At 56.2% G+C, this 14,259-nt stretch overlaps 7 protein-coding genes across 7 annotated transcripts; all 7 read left to right on the top strand.

Moving 5' to 3' along the window:
• Positions 1–537: 537 nt before the first annotated feature.
• JN550_002416 (uncharacterized protein) lies at positions 538–2,391 on the top strand (the record flags this gene model as incomplete). The annotated part of the gene is made up of 1 exon (XM_049313709.1): positions 538–2,391. The coding sequence occupies one exon, from the start codon at positions 538–540 to the stop codon at positions 2,389–2,391; it is 1,854 nt and encodes a 617-aa protein (XP_049175707.1).
• Positions 2,392–3,115: 724 nt separating this feature from the next.
• JN550_002415 (uncharacterized protein) lies at positions 3,116–3,928 on the top strand (the record flags this gene model as incomplete). The annotated part of the gene is made up of 1 exon (XM_049313708.1): positions 3,116–3,928. One exon carries the CDS (start codon positions 3,116–3,118, stop codon positions 3,926–3,928), a length of 813 nt encoding a protein of 270 aa, XP_049175706.1.
• A 262-nt stretch (positions 3,929–4,190) lies between these two features.
• JN550_002414 (uncharacterized protein) lies at positions 4,191–6,552 on the top strand (the record flags this gene model as incomplete). The annotated part of the gene is made up of 2 exons (XM_049313707.1): positions 4,191–4,382; positions 5,317–6,552. 2 exons carry the CDS (start codon positions 4,191–4,193, stop codon positions 6,550–6,552), a joined length of 1,428 nt encoding a protein of 475 aa, XP_049175705.1.
• Positions 6,553–8,243: 1,691 nt separating this feature from the next.
• Positions 8,244–9,950, top strand: JN550_002413 (uncharacterized protein; the record flags this gene model as incomplete). The annotated part of the gene is made up of 4 exons (XM_049313706.1): positions 8,244–8,708; positions 8,769–9,351; positions 9,421–9,800; positions 9,879–9,950. 4 exons carry the CDS (start codon positions 8,244–8,246, stop codon positions 9,948–9,950), a joined length of 1,500 nt encoding a protein of 499 aa, XP_049175704.1.
• Positions 9,951–10,019: 69 nt separating this feature from the next.
• On the top strand, positions 10,020–10,595 carry JN550_002412 (uncharacterized protein; the record flags this gene model as incomplete). The annotated part of the gene is made up of 1 exon (XM_049313705.1): positions 10,020–10,595. One exon carries the CDS (start codon positions 10,020–10,022, stop codon positions 10,593–10,595), a length of 576 nt encoding a protein of 191 aa, XP_049175703.1.
• Positions 10,596–11,383: 788 nt separating this feature from the next.
• On the top strand, positions 11,384–13,180 carry JN550_002411 (uncharacterized protein; the record flags this gene model as incomplete). The annotated part of the gene is made up of 1 exon (XM_049313704.1): positions 11,384–13,180. The coding sequence occupies one exon, from the start codon at positions 11,384–11,386 to the stop codon at positions 13,178–13,180; it is 1,797 nt and encodes a 598-aa protein (XP_049175702.1).
• Positions 13,181–13,751: 571 nt separating this feature from the next.
• Positions 13,752–14,075, top strand: JN550_002410 (uncharacterized protein; the record flags this gene model as incomplete). Its single annotated transcript, XM_049313703.1, has 1 exon — positions 13,752–14,075. One exon carries the CDS (start codon positions 13,752–13,754, stop codon positions 14,073–14,075), a length of 324 nt encoding a protein of 107 aa, XP_049175701.1.
• Between the last annotated feature and the right edge of the window lie 184 nt (positions 14,076–14,259).

Below are 14,259 nucleotides of genomic sequence, written 5' to 3'. Positions count from 1 at the left end.
CGGGCATGCCTACCTTGTATTCAGGCGGCCTCTCGCCGACAGCAATTTAATTACTGTGATGCCGACATTTATACCTACTTATCATGGTGTTAGCTTGGAGGCATCCCACAGTTGAGCTTGTAAGAAGCATAGAGGCATGTAAGAAGGATTCATTCCGGAAGCACTCGAGCGATGTTCAATGGGCTTTTGTCTACCATTGTGTGTATAGCCTAGTCGGAAATCCCATCCCTCGCTTGCTGGCATACAATGCGCTCCAAATCTAAGCCTGATGTCTGTGCCCAGTATCATCTCGCTAAGCCACATTGTATAAGGGTGTTTTTAAGTCTGCCTGGTCGTGAGGACTTCGTGCGCCGTGACCCAATGGGCGTTGTGCCGGGGCACTTGACTGAAACCAGCCTAACTAGACCGTCACGCTGGTGGCTCAGCCGCACTTCCCGGGGAGGTAGCATTTGAACATTTCACTCCCGCGCTTCTCAATTGCAGTTTCTTCCAAGTTATCCATATTGTAGACTGCCGTTTCAAATCCACCACCGCAACATGGCTGATATGGAAACCTCAACCATGTCGGCTTCATCTGAACCTATCAGATCTGTGCTCTACGCCAAGGGCGACAGCCTTCCCAGTGATATTTGCGCTGTCTTGCCAGACGACGTAGCGGATGGGAAAGCCAACAAGCCGCTCAATGTCATTCTTGTCGACAGACTGGAAGCAAGCTGGAAAAAGGATGTCAGGATGGAGAAAACGGATAGGGACGTGCACCTTGAGGTGATACATACGCTTCCCACGCCAGATACACCCGGATATTCTCATAGGGTGATTTCTACCGGTATCAACTACTCAGAGATACAACAATGGCTTCTCGACTGTAAAACAAACCATTCCGATTGCAGGCAATGCGTTACCAGCATATCAGAGGAAGTACGCGCCGGGCTTCAGTTCATCGATTGCTCAACAAACTCTGTCGGCCCTCTTCCAAGTGATGCGCTGTTTGTCGCTTTGAGCTATGTCTGGGGCAAGGAAACATCCAGACCAGCTTCCCAAAGCGATAAGAACAAGTTCTCGCGAGTAGTCATAGACAGTATCGAAGTAGCTCGCAAGTTAGGCATGCGGTACCTGTGGGTCGACCGGCATTGCATCGAGGAAGCCAGCCTAGACGAAACAATCAGGCACATGGACGTGATTTACCATCTCGCGCGGTTCACAATCATCGCTGCGGCCGGGAAGAGCGCTGAACATGGTCTCCCTGGTGTATCGAGAAAGTTACGAGTCTGGAAAGCAGAAGTGGGACCATCGCCATCGCATATTTCTGTCCGGATGGGATCTCCTCATCACGAAATAACCAAGTCTGTGTGGTCCACCCGCGGGTGGACGTACCAGGAAGGCATGCTTTCAAGACGTTGCATAATATTTACAGAGTCTCAAGTGACATTCACTTGTTTGTATTCTGCATACCGCAGAGAAGGATATCGAATTGCACACAGGAATCGCGGAACGGTCGGGAGAAGGGGTTACCTACAGAAGCCGAATTTCCAGACCGAGTCGCAGTTCTTGAGTTCCTCGGAAAGAGACAGCACTATTCGAAGGACCATCAACGAGTTTTGTAACCGAGAGCTCACGTTCGACGAAGACAATCTGAAGGCACTGCTAGGAGTATTACGTTTCTACGAGACAAGCTTTCAACACCCCCAATTCTATCATTTTTGGGGTATACCGGTGGTAGAGTATTCGAGATCTTCGCTCCTTCATGACCTATTCTTCGTCAACTCCTTGTTTTGGGAGCCGTTTCCGCCCCGTGTTCTGCGGCGCGTTGGAAACCTCCCCTCGTGGACTTGGGCTGGATGGAGAGGGTGGAATGGTGCGCAGCCTTACAGATTGAACGGTGATATTTATTATGAACGAGAAGGAGTGCCTGAATGTGAGGGCATGGCCGATCTCCAAAAGGAGCCGAAATCGTTCAATATCACTCAGTTTTGCAACGATGTGAGCCTACGGCGAGAGGCTGAGTTGAGCCCGGTGTTGTACCTTACCGCTTGGATAACGACAATCGAGTTTCCAGTTGCAAAAGAATTATCCGAGGACGAGAAAGCGTACTTGTATGAGTCGCCTTTTTCTGACCGAAAGATATGGTACCGACTTTGTCCTCATGCAGGTCAGTATACGGATTTAATAGCCAAGCCTCTTACAATCGCTGTACTTGGCTGGGCAGCACGTCTTTCAACTTCCGTCACTTGCTGCTTAGTGCTGGTGCCGGAAGGCCCGGAGAGTTTCTCCCGCGTTGGCACATTGAGAACTACCTGGAACTTTCTGGACCTGGAAGGTATTGGGCCGGATACCAAGCACCTGCCAGGCACAGGCATACGATTTAATTGGAGGCGTATTGCCATCATTTAAGGACGGAGCCAGCTTTTGTTTGGTTTATAAAGTCTTCTCCTAAACAACACATCGGTGGCGCTCTTGTTCGAGCTACAGCCAACCAGCCTGTGTATATGAGTTGGTGTGTACGATTTGGTGTGTATGATTTGGTGTGTATGATTTGGTGAGTATGATTTGGTGTGTATGATTTGGTGTGTATGATTTGGTGTGTATGAGTTGGGATATTCGTTAATGCAATGCCTGATCTGGACATTGCAGGCACATGATCCTAAAGTATTTCTCTCTGCCTCTCGTTACTCCAAGTTCGGGACTACAAGATGGCTCTGTGGAAAGAATAATGCTTGGCGCATATACATCATCCGCTCCACTTAGTGGTGTCTTACACCCACGCTTTCAGCCCAGTGGATCTATTCCTGAAAATGTGAGGCTCAGGTTCGTGCGGCCAATCAACTGGCTATGCATGCTAACCCAATTCAGAAAAATGCTGCGCTGCTGATGGCCAAGGGGTAGTAATCATTATTGTGGTGTCTCAACGCCGCATCATGTATAAAGCTCTAATGAGTTCACAGCGTTTTGACTTTCGTACAGATCTTATTTTCGCAGTACCCAAATTGCCCGGTTGCACGTCAATTAGTGTCAAAAGTTATTGCTCAACGACTATATTTGGTGCTTGCTCAGTTCTATACACCAATACCTTCTCTTTTCCTCTTCACCAAAACCAAAACCTTTCCATCATTTGCCAATGTCTGGCCAGCCGAATTTTGGCCAGCCTGCCCCTGGCTGGCCGTATCCCCATCAACCACACCAGCAACAGCGCCTCCAACATGGTGCCTACCCTTACGTTGATGGTCATGCGATGGGATATGGTCCGCCTCCTCCACAACAACAGTGGCAGTCATATAATCAGTACCCACCGCCACCAGCGCCTAATGGAGTTATGCCGCAAGGGCATCACCAAATACCACAGCTGCCTTACAGGCCGCCGTTCGCAGACAGAGCCCCAGTCTATCCACCCATCTTCCCTCAAAACCAAACACTCATCCCAAGAGTTCTGGCTGTCCAAAAGTCTGGGTCGAAAAGCTACACCTTGGTAAACATAGACAATGGCCAGGTGTTGTATTCGGTCCACTTCTCAAGCACGAGAATCCAATTCTCTCGTTTCGTCAATGGGCCGCAATGCGGAAGCGCAAAGTTTCACACATTTTCGAAGAAGATAGACCTCGAGATAGGCAACGGCCACGTCACGTTCAAGGACGAGTTCCAGAGCACCACGGGCCAGGGGTTCCTCCGGTGGAATAAGAAGTACGACAGCTGGCTATCAGGTAGAGGGCACCTCGCGCTGGAAAGCGACGGGTACAAGGCTGCTATCTATCATCTGGACAAAGGCCCAGATCACCACGATCGCCAAGGAGGCCGGTTCGAGATTCTGAAGCAGGGCCTAAACCAGGCTCAGCTGGACGAGGTTGTCATTAGCGGCATTGCATATCTAGAACAGCGAAAGACCCAGGCCCAGGCAGGCATCGCGAACGCGATTGACACGGTGATGACGGCGTGATGAGCCATGTCGAACGACAGGTCAACTTAAGCCAAATGTGAATCACTGAAGACTTCAGTGACTGTTTTCAGCTGGTCGAATATAAGAGATGTGAGATATAAATGAAAGTTCTTTTGCCTTCCATACGTGTTTCATTACCTTCTTGAAAAGCAAAATCACATTACATCTTCAATCATCTATTCTGTGCACTATTCGAAAACCCCCAGGGTACTCAACCGGTAGTCTTCCAAACCCACAGCTCGCAAGTCGTACTGCGGAGACCATGTTCGTCAACCGCATTGCCCTGGCTGCAGCACTCGCAGCCAGCTACGCATTGGGTGCACCAGCTTCTGAAGAGATCACAGCTATCAGAAAGCGCAGCTGCGATGCCGGGCCGTGGGCATGCAGGATCATCAACGGCCAGCATCAGGTTGTCCAGTGCGACCCGACAGGCAAAGACTACGTGATCGTCGGTGTATGTACTGGAGCTCAGCAATGCAAGTTCGGAGGGGATCATCTGCCGCATTGCGTCTAAGTGAAAGTTGTGTTTGCTGGGTGGCATCGTGGATAAGGCAAAGAACAAAGAGTAGGCAGTCTGGGGGAAAAGTTCAAGTACGATGAGAAGGTTGGCAGAGGCTCGATACACCGGTCCGACCCGCAGGGTGCAGAGAGGCATGGCTTGTAGTCAGTAATACTCATGCAGTCGAGGGCTGATTTTCCATGCTGGGTTATAATGCCCACCTATTGTTTCCACTTGACGTATCTGTAGTCTACTTACACAGGGTCTCTACGGACCTTTGTCTAGCTAAATGCTATTCTTGATTAGGATAGAGCTTCTAATATGCTCAATTTTGCGCATAAGATCGTGTTTGGCTCTCACCTTGGTGGATTTGACTGGCGGCCTTTATACCGTCACTTACAGCGACTACGACAACGCGGGCCATGCACATGCCTGAGCTTATCATTCTACCCCCACGCCACCGCGCATTGTGAGGTGCAATGCGAGTCAAGCAAGATTCAAGAAGACCCGTTGTTCTTCTCATGCGAGGCCGAGTACAAGGCGATGCCGCCTGCTTGTCGCGGCTTGGATCGGCATTGACGGGCGATAAGGTTTAGCGGCAGTTCAGTTATCAGCGCTGCAGCAGTGAGGCGCGTGACATCACAAGCCAGCAGCACATTCCCCCCCTGTTGTGACACAAAGAAACTCCATACTCACCGCCCTGACACACATTCACGCTGTCCTCTCGCCAGCACACGATGCCGCCATGATAGGTCTATATAGGCCATTGAGGTGCTTGACGCCCAAGGCCACACCCACACGACGACTACGCCCCCGGACTGCGGCATCATTCTACTCGACCTCGACCCCGGCCTCGACCTCGGCCACCGAACTCCACCCCTCCCGGCAGAAATGGTCACAACCGCCGAGCACCGCGACCGTGACCGACGCCGAGATCGCAAACCTCAGCAACAAACACCAGCACTCGCTGAGCCTGGCAGACCTCGTGAGACATGGCCGGCCTCCTCTCTCGACCGAGGCTCTCTACTCCTCCGCCAACTTTACCCTGAGCCTGCTGCCCATCCGCCTCGCCCACCGAATCCAGGCCCTGCGGAACCTGCCCTTCATCGTAGTCTCCAACCCGAACATCAGCAAGATATACAACAACTATCTGCACTCGCTGTCTACGCTTCTCCCCTGGAAACACCGCACCATTTCCAACATCGAGGCCGAGATCCAGTTTACCTCGGTCCTGGCCGAGCTCGTGCAGACGCATCAGGATACGATCCCGATACTGGCCAAGGGGTTCCTCGAGTGCCGCCGCTACATCTCTCCTGGCGAGGTCACTCGCTTTCTCGATGAGCACCTCCGGGCTCGGATTGGGACCCGATTGATCGCGGAGCAGCACATTGCGCTCCACTACAGCAGCGTCCCGCACTTTGACCCGAGCGCAAGCCCGACACCCTGCCCGGAGCACCCAAGCTACATCGGAGTCATAGACACGGCTCTGTGCCCAGCCGACGTGGTCAACTCGTGCGCGAACTGGGTGGCGGAGATCTGTGAGTACAAGTACGGCGAACGGCCCGAGTGGATCGTAGACGGCGAGCCGGAGACCGCCTTTGCCTACGTGCCCATGCATCTGGAGTACATCCTGACAGAGCTTCTCAAGAACGCGTTCCGGGCCACGATTGAGAACCGCCACAAGAAGGAGCCTATCGTCATCACCATCGCACCCGAGCCCCCGGATGCCGGGCCGCCCAAGGTCAAGCTCGACCCGCCGGCAGAGAACCTGGGCGCCTTCAGGAGCGAGGCCATCAAGCCCCTGGACGACAATGCTCCCGGAGTCACGATACGGATCCGCGACCGGGGCGGCGGTATTGCGCCCGAGGTGCTGCCCAACGTGTGGAGCTACAGCTTCACGACCTTCTCGGAAGATGATATGCCCGGCGGCGGCAGCGGCGCGGATGCGTTGAGCGTCATCTCCAACACGGGCGGGGGCGGCAGCTCGATTGCGGGACTGGGATATGGGCTGCCGCTGAGCAGGGCGTATGCCGAGTACTTTGGAGGTGGCATCGGCGTGCAGAGCCTCTACGGCTGGGGCACAGATGTGTACCTGAGGCTGAAGGGCGTGGGCAAGATCGAGTGATTGTACACGCTGGCTTGGGAGTCATACAACATGATAGCCAGGAAACCGAAAGAGCCTCGTCCCGGAATGACAGGTTACGGGAACAAACATGGAGCTATCACACACAGTCGGATTGGTCTATTGGCAGGCACAAGATGAAAAGATTCCCCCTGTTTGCATATACACCCATCTTGCCACGGAACATTGCTATCAACAGGGAGAAGGGAGGTTGTAGAATTCATACGCGATAAGGGGCCCAATCGGTCAAAAGAGAAATACAGAAGAATTGCAATAAAACTAGAAAGTCTGTGTTTGGGTTCTCATCTCCGGTAGTCTTTCGTCCCATCTTATTTCGCATTCACATTCAGGGTCTTGGGGCGGCCTCTTGGTAGCCGCAGCTAGTCGGAGTTGGGTCAAGGACGCGAGTTAAGTTAGGTAGTGGCCCCCCCCGTGGGAAACGAAACAGCGGGGACCAAGTCACCCCAGCCATGCCAGCCTGGTGTGCTGATGGAAACAAATCTGCCCGTCCAGGTTCCAGCGTCAGAGGCCAGCCGAACTGGGCGCAAGCAGAATAGGTACCTGAGTTAGATACCGACCGAGCTACCTAGGTAGCACCTAAGTTAAGAGCACACCTGCGCACAACCTCTGGAAACCTCTCGCCGCCCGCAAGCCCCCCAAAGCTTCCACTGTTGACGCGTGGGACTTCCATGGACCTACACGTGCGATCTGCAATCTTCTCGTGTCGTCGGTGCATCTCTCGCAAAGACCGAACCCTCTGTTAATCCGGTGGTCTTTGTGTTTTGCAAAATCATCGACGACCTGTAGCAGATATCGACCCCTGCTGCTCCTCCTCCGGCTGATTGCTGTTGTCAGAAGGGTATTGGAGGACCACACAGTGTTCTCTGATTTGACTGTTTTGTCCTCTGCGCACGAGAGAGGAGGAGGGACTGGAAAAAGAGACCCATCGGCCCTGGTTCCTAAAGCCGTAACTTGCTACCAGGTACTGTACCTAGGTAGTTCTGGACGCCTGTACTGACTGCAGGTGACTGTACCCACCCACCGAGAGAGGCAGAGACGGGACGACCTGGGCGACGGGACTGGCGGTGCGCGCGCCCCCACCTCGTCATTTTCGACTGTTCCCGCCCGCCTGCAGCCAGTGCAGCCAGTCAGGTCGGTCGAGACAAGAGACGACGAGCACATTGGATCTCGTCGGGAGGGCCATTGAACTCACCACCGCATCGCATCGCTCTCTGCTGAATCCCCCCCGACGCCCACGCCAGAAGGCCAATTAGAGTTTCCCCTCTTGCATAGAGCATAGACGCATCAGATCACATCAGAGCAAGCCAAGACATCCGTCCAACTGCACGCTGGACAGCGGCTGCAAATTACTCTGTACGTTACCCCGAGCTGGACGGCCAGCACACACATACATCCACATCCATCCACGGACACGCGCACATACACGGGGAGACACACTCGCACGCAGCATCCACACGCACCCGCATCCCGCACCGTACTGTACTGTACTGTAACTTATCCTGCATCCCGCAGACAGCACACCGCAAGGCTTCACCGCACCGAGTCCCCCGGTCCTGGCCCTCGGCTCGACGCGCCCATCTCTCGCCTCCTCTGCCCTACCCGACTCGTCAGGACTCACATCTGCTCGCTCCCCAGCCCAGCAGCGGGCCCCAACCCCGGTCAGAGCAGTTCAGATGGCAGACAAAGCCGCCACCGCCGCCGCCGCCGCCGCCGCCAGCGACAACAAGCGCAGCCCTTCGCCCGGACGCATAAAGCCCCCAGCGGAAGATCCCGACACCGCTGCCGCCCGCAAGGAGTTCGACAACACCGCCATCTCGGAAAAGCAGTCCGCCGCCGCCGCCGCCGCCGCCATGTCTGCCTCTGACCAGCCCGCCGCGGCCAAGAAGGCCACCCCCGAGCTCGAGATCCCCGACAACAAGAACGACCTGATGAAGGAGCAGATCTCGTCCCCCAAGAAGAAGCGCGCCCACGACGAGCTGGATCAGAACAAGGACCCCCACCAGGATCCCAACGGCGACGTCTCGCCCATTGCCGCCAACGGCACCGCCTCCACCGGCCGCAACAACCGCTCAGAGCCCGAGAAGAAGCGCCACCGTGACATCTCGAGTGAGACCAAGCCTACCGACAACCAAACCACTGTGAGTCACCCAGCCTTTGTGTCAGAAACTCGGCCCCAAAAAGCTAACAACCGCATCTAGGAGACTGGCCAAGCCAAGGATTCTTCGGCCTCCAAGGATACCACGGCAGAGGCCAAGGCAGATAAACCGTCCGCCGACAAGTCTGCGCCGGCGCCTACCTCCGCCTTCGGCAGTTCCGGCCTGGCAAGCTTCGCGACCTCCTCGTCACCCTTCCTCCAAGCTGCCGGGTCCAAGCCCCTCACCTCCTTTGCCAGCGCCTCGGGCTCGGCCTCACCCTTCGGCGCTGCAGCCTCGACCAAGTCAGATACCCCGTCTCTCTTTGGCAGTGGCAGTTCGACCAACGGCGCATCCCCTTTTGGTTCCGTCGGAGGCGCCTCGGCCAAGCCCTTCGGAGGGAGCGTCTTTGGCACTGGTTTTGGCGGTGGCCTAGGGAGCAGCAAGCTGACCTCGTTTGCCAAGCCTGGCGAGACTTTTAAGAGTAGCAAGCCGGCCAAGGCCTTCGGGGCACCCGACAGCGACCCGGAACCGGACGAAGAAGACAACGCAGACGAGGCCGACAGCAATGCCGGTGCCGAGGAAGAGAAGCAGGAAAAGGAAGAGAAGGACGCCGAGGGAGACAAGAAGAGGACCAAGCTCCAAAGAGGTAAGCCGACACCATGCCCGCCTTGCATTTTTCTACCAACGAATTTGTAACTAACCCAACCCCCCAAAGTGGCTGTGGACGATGGCGAAGCTGGCGAGGCTACTGTCCTCCAGATGCGTGCAAAGATCTTCTATCTCGATAAGACTGTCGACCCCATGGCTTGGAAGGAGCGCGGTGCCGGCGTCCTCAAGATCAACGTGCCCCAGCAGTGCATCGATGTCGATGACGACGGTCTTGTCATCCCCGGAAGCTTCGATGCCTCGAGTCTGGAGGATGGGGATGTGAAGACGGTTCGACTCATCATGCGCCAGGATTCGACGCACCGTCTCATTCTCAACACGACTCTCATCCCCGCCATGACCTTCCAGGAGAAGCCCATGAACAAGACCGTTTGTGTTCTTTTCACCGCTATTGAAGGTGAAGGCCAGGCCAACAGTATCCAGCTCAAGGTTCGTCATCATTTCTCATACCCCTAACTCTTGAGCATCTCAAAACAAGATTGCACATGCTAACTATAAACGCAACAGCTTAACCCCACAAACGCCAAGACTTTTGTCAACGAGGTTGGAAAGATCCAGCGCGAGCTTCAGTCGAGCTAGGTGCCCGGCCAAGTCCCAGCTTCCCGACCTCGCCTGTGCACGGTATCATCCTGGATGTCGGATTCAATGATGGCCCCTTCTCTGCTAGGTGGAACCGCTGCAGGACTCCTGGCTGAGGACCTCTTGGAGAGTCAAGAACGGGGGCCATTTGAGTGTTCAAAGGAACGCGCGGATGCCTATGGGGACTACGACAATTCCAAGGAGGTTGACGAAGCTAGAACTCCTCATTCACCCAAGCCCTGCAACGGTCTTGACGTGCAGGACCGCGGCGAGAAGAAGTCGCCACGCTCGGACTCTGGGTACCATTCTGATGGGGCTTGTGATGCAAGAGGGGAGCAATATGATGCGAGACGATGCCTCAGCCCGGATACGTTGAGACTCGCCGATGAGATCTGGGGCAGTGAGAACTCTGATGAGAACCCGCCGCCTCCTCCTGTTGACGCGGTCAATGAGACTGGTCAAGGTCCACAACGCTTTAACAGAAAGCGCGCCTCTGCTTTGGTGGAAGACGATGCCCTTGCCCATCACGGTACCGACAAGACGAGACAGTGCTCTCCTAAGCGCAAGTCAGCAGTTGTCGAGGACCCAGCGTCTGAAGTCAGACTTACTGAAGTCAAGAAGAAGAGATTGGAGGCTGTGCTCTAAATCCCCTAACGAAATTTGCGACTGGGTCTTCGCTGGTATGGGTTCGCTGCGACTTGATATACACTTTTTCAGAGATACCCAGATTCGCATGTGGGATTTGGCCCTCGAGAGCATGCGCATCAACCGACAGGATTATTGTTGTTCAAGGGCATGGTTGCGTTTCTGGTCGAGCAGGAGTCGCTCATGGGATGGCTTGGTATGCATTAGACAAGGACTTTGGTTGCATACATAGGGAGATACCAGCATGGTTTCTATGGCCTGCATAGTTTCCTTCTCACACTAGACATTGGCAGGTCTATATACTGTTACAGAGCACAGGTTCCCAGTGACCAAGTGAATCAATCGCGTAAGTCTCCCAGCCGGTCACCCATTTGAAGTGCATGCTACACAACGTTCGCTGCCGCTTGCTCGTGCTGTCTCGACCCTGGCAGTTTACGTAGTGATTGGCAGGTATGCAATGATTACCGAGTACTAGATACCTGATGAGAAGTCATGTTGCCAAGTGACTTGTCAGCGGCTTCAAGTTCACACGGGAGTTAAGTAGCTGAACTACCCCGCCGGGTGGTTGGACCGGCCCTTGACGGGGCGGAGCATCAATACGTCAGCCGCGCGGTCTGGTACTCCTCCAAGCTCATTGAGTGTTCAACTGACCTGCGCTGCGCTACATTCCTGTGTCTATTACCGCTTTGAGAAATTAGACATTCCCTTCTGGCGATAACAACCGGTCCATTGAGAGAGACAGATTTGCGACTTGTCCGGTCTAACAGACTCACCCGTTACCATCCACCATGGCGGACCCCGCGTCACTAGCCTCTCGCTTCACCAAGCTGAACCCCTTCTCCAAGTCCACCCATGAGAACGACGAGGAGGATTTTGGCCAGGAGATTGATGATTTCACCGTCGCCGGTGGCGGCCACAGTGCCCGCAGGACAGATGTCACCCAGCACAAGCTGCGGGTCAGCACCGCCCTGAAGTCGTTCCTTGTCAACCAGGGCGTCCTCTCCGAGGCCGAGGCCGCGCTGGACTCGGACCAGCCGTCCGCCGCCCTGAACGCTCTGCTGGATCTTCCGCACATCGATGTGCCCGCCCATGTCACCGACAGGTCGTACCCGCTGGCCGAGTACTTCATCAGCTCCAGCCACAACACATATCTGCTGGCTCACCAGCTCACGGGCAGTTCGTCCGCCGAGGCTTACAGGACAGCGCTGAACACAGGTGCCCGCTGCGTCGAGATCGACGCCTGGGATCATGAGGAAAACAAGGATGAGCCCAAAGTGACACATGGCTACACTCTGGTCTCCAACATCCCCTTCCGGGCTGTCTGTGAGACGATCCGCGATGTGGTCGATAAGGAGGCCGCCGAGTCTCACAACGAGCAGGGCTACCGCGCCGCGCCCATCCTCCTCTCTCTGGAGAACCACTGCAGCGCCCACGGTCAGATGCGCCTGGTCCAGATCATGAAAGAGGTCTGGGGCGATCGGCTGCTGAGCAAGGCCATCAGAGAGAAGGGACACGACGAGCAGGAGGGTTCCGGCGCCCAGGTGAGCCTAGAGGAGCTGGGCTCCAAGATTGTGCTCATCGTCGAGTATCATTTCCCGGAGGAGGTCGAGAAAAGCTCCAGTGACTCCAGCTCGGGCTCGGAATCCGAGGACGACGAAGAGAAGCAGGCCCGCCAGGCGTACAAGGCGAAGAAGAAGGCTGCCCCGCCGAGCGTTATCATCCCAGAGCTGGCTGAGCTTGGCGTCTACGCCCAGTCCGTCAAACCTGTCGACAACTCGTGGTTCGAGGCGGCGGCGATGAAGAACGGCCCTCATGACCACCTCATCAACGTCTCCGAGATCCAGCTGGCCAAGCACATGCCCGCCAACAACGAGAAGATCGCCGTCCATAATTCCCGACACCTTATGCGCGTCTTCCCCAAGGGCACGCGCATCTCGTCGACGAACCTCAAGCCGGCCGCGTTCTGGGGCATCGGCGCGCAGATCTGCGCCCTCAACTGGCAGACCTTTGGCGCCAGCCTGCAGCTGAACGAGGCCCTCTTCAGCGGCACCGAGGGCTACGTGCTCAAGCCGGCCGCCCTGCGGTCCGGCGGCTCCGGCCAGCTCAACACGGGCCGCAAGACCAAGCTGCGCCTGCAGGTCGCCGGCGCGACGGGCATCCCGCTGCCGGCGGGGCGGCCCGAGGACGAGGTGCGGCCGTACGTGACGTGCACGCTGGTGCACCCGGACCACACGGGCGACGACAGCCCGCACAAGCGCAAGACGGCGGCGTACCGGCAGCACAAGCTGACGGGGTTCCTGCACGGGGGCGCCGGGGGCAACCCGCCGCCGACCGACCCGCTCTGGGACGAGGCGCTCGAGTGGGAGTACGACGACAACGAGCTCGCCTTCGTGCGGCTGCTGGTCAAGAGCGACGACAGCTTCGCCCGCAACCCCCTGCTCGCCGTCGCCGCCGTCCGCCTCGCCTACGTCGTCCCCGCCCAGTGGCGCTTCGTCCGCATGCTCGACCTCCGCGGCAAGGAGACCACGTGCGTCCTCCTGGTGCGCTTCGACTTCGAGGAGGTGCACTCCATTGGCCGGATCTGAGGATGGGATCACCTACGCGGGGCCTTGCCGAGGAAAGGACTCGTATTGGGAAAGGAGAGAGAGCACTGCTCGGGCGTCTCGATATGGCTGGGCCAATCAGACTCCGGGTGCGAACTACCGGGATGGCAGGTTGGAGATCGATGGCCGTCGCGCTGGGCTGAGGGAGCAGGCCTGTAGGCTAAATGTGTCGGGGTGGGATGTCAGTCTTGGAGGACCCGACGAGCGATAGTGCCCAGGCTGTCCTGGAATAGGCGGGAAATAAAGCCACAGGTCTTGACAATGACTTTTTCCAGTATACATACACTTGGCTATAGCGAAATGCAACGTGAAGCTGCCGCCATGGCCCGAGCCGATAAAGGGGATGGGGGTAAGTCGTTAATTCGTAGTGGATAAATATGAATAGTAGCCCCTTCGTTCTACTTCCACGGATATATGCCCTGGGCATTACAACTGTTCCTGCTGACCCTCTGAGCTGCGTATCTTTCATATCCGCGTGCCCTGCCGCACGAGCTCCAAAGCAATCGCCAACCAAACCCCATCCGAACTTTAGCAGGAGAAGCCGCCGGCAAGGATGCCCTCGCTCCTCGCGCTCGTGCTATCGCTGTTCCTCCTGGGAACCGAGGGCCTCGCCACGCCGCCGCCGTACCCCCTGAGCAGGAGGCGCGAACCTGGGCCCTGCGACCCGGACGCCTGCTACGAGGTCATCGACGCCAGCGCGTGCTGGAACGCCGTCATCATGGGGGCCGTCTCGGACCCCACGGTTATTTATAACTGCACGGCCGGGGGCAAGGCCGAGGTGCGTCGCGGTTCCTATCATGTCCCTGTCGCGCATTTTCTTGGTTGGTCGGGCGGTAGTCACGACTTGTGGTGGCGTGGCGTGCGGTGTGCTGGGTAGAGCACAACGGACACCGTCACATATGCCTTACCCGGCCATGGATGACGTGACGGCAACGCAATTCAGGCCCTCGCTAACGGTTCGATTGTAGATGTGCCGGTGCTACGGCTGCGATTCGCTCCTCGACAAGCTGGTGGTGGACAACAAGCTGTGTGTCAACGTAACAACAAGTCGGTAGAGGTGT

This window comes from Neoarthrinium moseri, assembly GCF_022829205.1.
Source record: "Neoarthrinium moseri strain CBS 164.80 chromosome Unknown scaffold5_Wmoseri_CBS_16480, whole genome shotgun sequence".
Taxonomy (NCBI): Eukaryota; Fungi; Ascomycota; class Sordariomycetes; order Amphisphaeriales; family Apiosporaceae; genus Neoarthrinium; species Neoarthrinium moseri.
This window is presented reverse-complemented; position numbering and strand designations above follow the sequence as displayed.